The sequence below is a fragment of the Mus pahari genome, chromosome 4, assembly GCF_900095145.1.
Source record: "Mus pahari chromosome 4, PAHARI_EIJ_v1.1, whole genome shotgun sequence".
In the NCBI taxonomy this organism is placed as follows: domain Eukaryota; kingdom Metazoa; phylum Chordata; class Mammalia; order Rodentia; family Muridae; genus Mus; species Mus pahari.
Window position 1 is genome coordinate 141,131,053 of NC_034593.1, and position 6,489 is coordinate 141,137,541.

Below are 6,489 nucleotides of genomic sequence, written 5' to 3' on the forward strand. Positions count from 1 at the left end.
CACCTGCCAGGGTCTGGTGACAGGCTGTTTGTGGGAATTCACTTCTCTTTCCCTGCAGGTCCTCCAGCTTAACATTTCTCAGGAGGACCAGAAGCAGCTGAGACTCCAGCCTATCGCCCAGGTGTGACTCAGGGTCTGCGGAGGAGGACGGCTCTTTTAGGTGATGAACAGATCCTGTCTCCGTTGGCTGGGGACCCCGGTGCCCTTGGGAAACAGGAATGCCAGACTGGGGTTCACTCCATCAGCCCCCTTGAATCCTGCTGACTGGAATGTCCCTGCCGTCCTCAGCCTCTACCAACTGTCGCTGGACGAGGGTGCCGTGCCAGGGCTGGAGGCGCCCGCGGGACGGAGGGCTCGGCGCGTGGGGAGGGGGACGCGTGGGGAGGGCGGGCGCACGATCGAGGGAGGTGGGCGCTGGGCTGGCGCTCCGGGGACCCGGCGCTGCGCCCTCCAGCAGAGGCGCCGCACAGCAGAGGGGGCCGCCGTGGCCGCCGCAGAGCGTGCTGGGGTCGGTCTGGCGGCCGGCAGCTGAGGGCGACTGCGCCCGCGCAGCAGAGCAGAGTGGAGTGGAGCGCGCAACCTGACCGCCGCCGCCTGGCATATGCCATCATCGCCACAAAGAGCTCGCTGAGCTCAGGCGGCGGGAGCTCCCGGGGCTGCGCGGCACAGGAGGCTCTGCGCAGCGGACCCGGGGGGAAGGGACCAAACTGAGGATGGCCCGGAAGAGAAAGCCCCCCAGCAGCCAGGGTGAGTCCTTCTCGTCTCCACCTCCATATCCACGTCTCCGCCTGCGGTATCGCAGCCGGGCTTGGCCAAGTGGCAGGTAGCATCGGGCAAGAGTTTGCCTTCTGCAGGGGATGGGCTGGGGAGAGAATCTTCTGCACAAGGTTGTCTCCCTTCGCCTTGGGGACTCTTGGGAAGGAGTTTGTCTCCGGTTTGGAACCTGGAGACTCTTGTCACCACACTCCTTTTCTACACTGCAGCTTGGGTATCGGGTATCTGTTGCATTTTGCCTGGCTCCTGAGAAGTGACTTCTCTTGGTTTCTAGAGTCAATCTCTTTCCCTCTCCTGTTCCAACCTCTATCTCTCTATCTTCATCTCCTCTCATCTGTCTCTTTTCCTAATGCCCTGCTCCTTTCTCCTCCTTCATCTCCGGGGGCGCTCGGGGTTGGCGGGGGAGAGGGGGCGGCAGGCAAGTTCTGCATCCATTTTTCTTAACCTTCCCATCCGTGGTTGTCTGGCTGTCTCTTTCCCCGCCCCAACCTATTGTCAAGGGGCCTTGCTACTAGCCAGATCCTTGCGGGCTTTTGTCCAGGCGGGCTTGGACTCCAATTGAGTCATCCCCCTGTTGCTTCTTTGGAAATACGTTTGCCAAAAGTTGGAAAGTTGAGGGGTGGAAAGGATGCTGGAAGGTTGTGGGAAGAGCTTGTTGCTAGGGTAACTCAAGGCACCTCTGCTCACTTTGGACGAAACCAGGAAAAACCGCCTCCCGCCTGCCTCCCATCAGTCCTGGGGAACAGGTGCGCGGAGCGCAAACTCAGCGAGGTAGTGACTCGCTGCCAGCTCCTTCGCTGGCTGCAGCACGGGGGACAGTGGGAAGGGGGTGACAAGGCACCAAGCAGCAGGAGAAGGGCTGTCTATCCAGACAGGAACCCGAGGGTTGTTGCCAGGAAGAAGGATCAGTGTTTAAAGTTGGATTGCAACGTAGAGGACCCCATAGCTTGTGGGACAGAGATTCCTTTCACGCCATGGGGTTACCCCAGGACTGCGACCCACGGTGAGAGCTGGGCCTCGGATGAAATGTGTCGCTTTGGTCCACAGCAGTGCAAGGACCTTGGGTTTGCTTCTTGTTCTTTCCCCTAGGTTTTTTTGCTGGGAGATACAAGTTTACTTAGGTGCTCTGCCTGGATGTCTGGATTTTGACTGGCTTACTGGAAAGGGTTAAAAATCATGATCCGAGATTCTCCAGAGACGTTACTACAAACACTGTGGGTATTTCATTGTTGAAACTGTCACCTGCTGACAAGCTGACAGCAATTGTACTTAAATTGTACTTTCCTTAAAAGCACTGTGACTTCTGGACAGCAGCGGAGGCCTTAGACCTCATACCCCCGTCCCCATCCCCCACTGATGAGTCTTTCCAGGCCCTCTGTGAAGGCTGACAGAATTTATCCATGCAAGACACTTTTCTCTCCTTGCCACATAGCAAAGAATTCATGCAACCTCCGATTGACAGGGTGCACACTCTACACTGTATGAAGCCATATGGCACCACGGAGCCAAACAGAAGGACGAGCTTCAGCACTGCTGATGTTGCTCTCCGCTGGCAGAAAGGCAGTTCTTACCCACCCAGACCCTCGCAGACCTTAAAGGGGCCATGAAAGTGCAGACTCTCATTCTACAGTACATGCTAGCTGGGAAAAATCTCACTCTAGGAATGAACCTGCTTGGCCAAGGCTCAGAAAGATGCAAGTGAGGCGGAAGGAACGACAGGGAGTTAACAGAAGAGATGTGTGGAAGGACACAGCTCCTTCCTCCTCTCTCCCCTTCCCTCCTCCCACTTTCTCCTCCCTCTCCTGTCCTGTTCTCCCTCCCCCCTCTTCTCCCTCCCTCTCTCCTCCATCTCCCTCCCTCCTCCCTCTCCCTTCTCCCTCCCCTCTTCTCCCCCATCCCTTTTCATCTTTCCTCCCCTCAGAACAAGAAGCCACTTTGGTTTTTGTCTGTCAAGAAGGAAGAACCCTTTCCAGAGTAAATCTAGTTTGACAGTGAGATGCTTGCAGAACAAGATTAATGGAATTTGTCATTTACATATTAAGTGTGGATCCAGAAACACAAATAATCAAACTTTCTCAGGACACACGGATCCAAGAAATTTCACCAGTTTTTTTTTTTTTTTTTAAAGACATGATTTTAAAGACACGGCTTTCCTAAAGGGGAAGTTGGCTCCAGTGCTCTCAACTCCTGGTTCTTCCCCCTCATGTTGAACTTCTCATTTTCATTTTTGAATTTGGAGAATTTGCTATTTCCTAGAACAAAAGAAGCTTTAAACATCCTTTGTGTTTCAAGTCAGCAGGATTTGTTTGCCATCTTAGACACAAATGGACTCAAACCTGGAAAGTTGTCATCCATATGCCCATGTTACATCTGTCTGTCTGTCCATCCATCTATCTACCATCTATCTGTCATCCATATGCCCATGTTACATCTGTCTGTCTGTCCATCTACCTACCATCTATCTTTTAGCTTCTTGAGACAAGGTCTTACTATGTGACTCAGGCTGGACTCACCATATAGCCAAGTCTAGCCTTGAACTTAAGGCTATCCTTCTATCTCAGCCTCCCAGCTGTTGAGATTACAGGTTGGGAACTGGGCCAGTCTTCGGTTTTATCTTTCAAGGGAAGAATTGAACAAAAGCCCATGGCTACAGGCTTGCTGAGCTGATGTTAGACCAACCACATCCTACCATTCACCTAGTAGAAATGGAAACTTCTAACACCTTTATGGTGGTGGTGGTGGGGTAGGCTACTGGAGTGCTGTACCTTAGCACTATCCCATGCTGGCTCCTTTTATCCGAGTGGCTTCTCTGCTCTGCCTTTGGGGAGAAGTCATGCTGGAGCTTGGGATAGCCACGGTGCCCGCTGACTTCTGGAGTCCTAGCCATAGAGATGTCACATCTCCATCATTTGGAGACCAGGCAGAAGGAAATTTACGTGGACAGAAGAGCCGGGCTTTCAGCAGCCTTTACCGGGGAACAGTGGTGCTCATCTTTAATCTCTCATCCTAAGAACAGCCTTTCAAAAGGGCAAATGGAACTGTCAGCACATCCAGGAGCCATGTCTTATAAACCCAAGCCAGTTGAATTAGCTATGGTGTTGATAGCTCCGTTCCCACTGTTAGAAAAATCAAGACTTATGTGATGGCTCGAATTCTGAATTGAACACTTGGTTCCCAGTGAACGGCATGGCTCGAGGAGCTTATGGAGCCTTTAGGGGTGCAGCCTTGCTGGAGAAAGTGGTTCCCTGGGGGGCTGGCTTTGAGAGGTCACAGCTTTGACCCACTTCTAATTTCTTCTCTCTGCTTCTTGTTTGCTCTTGGAGATGTGGGTCTCAGCTTCCCGTGCTGTCTGCCGGTTACTATGCCTCTTTCTAAGCATAAATGAACTCTTTTGCTCTTGAGTTGCCTTTGGTCGGGTATTTTTATCACAGCAACAAAAAGAAACGAATGTAACTCCCTTCTAAGTCACCGAAGTTCAAAGCTTGCACCCAACCTCGGGACCATCTGTTTGTCCAGCTCTTGTGGTGGACTGAGCATTGACTACTGACCAGGGTTTGTGGAAAGCACTGGAGATACAGCCATGACCATGAGAGGCCATAAGAAGTCTAAGAGGGGGCCTGGAAGGGGGCAGGTAGTGCATTGATTGGGAAAGCTTCTCATAGTGATCGATGCAACAAGGAAGACAGTGTACTTTAAAGTGACTGCCAGGTCACTTCGGTTGTTGGGAGATGATATTTACACTGGGAAGGAATGGTAGGCCAGGAACACAGCCCTTCAGGCTCCCAGGAAGGAATGAAGCAGTCACTGGGCAGGTTCCAGGAGAAAAGGAAGGTCAGTGTGCTTGTGGGTTAGAGACAGGTGAGGAGAACCCAGATCCGTGTTATCATAAAGGGGAGCAAGGATTTTAGGTGAAGGGAGAAGCCGCTGGATACTCATTTGATGTTTCTGCCTACATTACAGTCCTACAGAAAGATGCTGGGAAGTCAAGTGTAGGGTCGCAGGCCTGTAATCCAGTTCTAGGAGGCTGAGGAGGATGTTACAGTGTCTGGTGAGCCCCATCTCTCCAGTTCCTTGGCCTCTAATTCAAGGAAGTGAAATAGAGGCAGGCAGAGATCGCAACGCAGCAAGGGAACGTGGCGCAAGCAAAGTGACTACAGAAGAAGTTTGTTGTCCAGAGTGACAGTGGGCCACCTGACGGGCAGGACTCAAACCCGTTATTGCCTGGGAATTCCTGTATTAGGGTCTTGAGGGGGAGGGGGTTATTGTTGCTAAGAAACATGCCACGTGCGGCTCTTGGCTTTGATTGACAGATTTGAGTTCTATAACCTTTTGTATACTGCACATGTCCCTTCCCACAGGCATGCCTGGCTATACATACACAGAAGATGGAGACAGGGGACTCTCACAGAAGCTCACTTAGACGGTGTCAGTAGCCTTGGTTGTGCTCCCACAATAATTCAGGGGGATCAGCTCCTACCTCTGTTATAACTGGACTGTGACTGACTGGAAACTCTCCACATTTGATGGTGACTAAGGGGGAGAAACATCCCGTTGTTTGGAGAGGGGTGGTATATGTTCAGTGTGCACATGGCTGCTAGGTTTCTCACAGCTTAATATGTCCATTGCTTGGAAATGTAGTATATAATGAGTTCCAAAACAGCTGGCGTACATAGAGAGACTCTGTCTTGAAAAAAACCAATACCCCACTCAAAAAAAAAAAGACAGAAAGACAGAAAGAAAGGAGGAAGAAGGATGAAGAGGAAGAGGAAGAAGAGGAAGCAGAGAGGAGGAAGAGGAAGAGGAGGAGGAGGTGGGGGGAGGAAGAGGTGGGGGGAGGAAGAGGAGGTAGAGGGAGGAGGAGGAGGTGGAGGGAGGAGGAGGAGGAGGTAGAGGGAGGAGGAGGAGGTGGATCAAGGAGGAGGAGGAGGGTCTATTAGATAACATATTTAATCATGCCATTTGGAAGGCTGAGGCAGGAAGACTGCCACTCAAGGCCAGCCTGGTCTATGTAGTGACAAACTGTGTATGGCATAGGACACGTAGGTTAGTGTCCTAGACTAATAATTGCCCAAATCATGTAGACCTCCATGTTCTTAAACCATTCCCTAACCCCAACTCTGCCTCAGGAGGATTGGCTCCAGCTGGAGGCCAGACTGAATTACACAGCGGGTTCTAGTACAGCTTAGACAATGGAGTAAGATATTGTCTCAAACCAAACAAACCAAACTAAACCAAACCAAACCAAACCAAACCAAACCAGTAGCATCATCATCATCATCATCATCATCATCATCATCATCAGCAACAACAACAACAACAACAACAACAACAACAACAAGCCCAAACAAGTTTGATTCCAGGGTGGTGGGCAGGTGTCTTCACATCACCTCCCTAGCCTGAGTCCTGTGACCCAAAAGGCTTCACTTGCCTTTGCCCTCCTGTTCTTTCTCCTTGTTCTGAGAACTGAACCCATGACTTCACACAAGCTAAGCAACCGCGCTATACTACTGAGCAATGTTCCCAGCCTACTCTAGTTTGCTTTTGGTGTACTGAGACTGGGTTTGGCTACATAGCCCAGGCTGGCCTTTAACTCACTGTATAGCCCAGGCTGGCCTTTAACTCACTGTATAGCCCAGGCTGGCCTTTAACTCACTGTATAGCCCAGGCTGGCCTTTAATTCGCTGTATAGCCCAGGCTGGCCTTTAACTCACTGTA

General features: G+C 51.3%; 1 protein-coding gene across 1 annotated transcript in view; it reads left to right on the forward strand.

Annotated features, from left to right (window-relative positions):
• Window positions 1-385: 385 nt before the first annotated feature.
• Window positions 386-6,489, forward strand: part of Slc44a5 (solute carrier family 44 member 5) — a 273,492-nt gene continuing 267,388 nt past the window's right edge. The window contains exon 1 of the mRNA XM_021195891.2: window positions 386-747. Within this exon, the coding sequence (XP_021051550.2) occupies window positions 714-747 (34 nt within the window). The 5' untranslated portion in view covers window positions 386-713. The remainder of the gene's footprint in view (window positions 748-6,489) is intronic.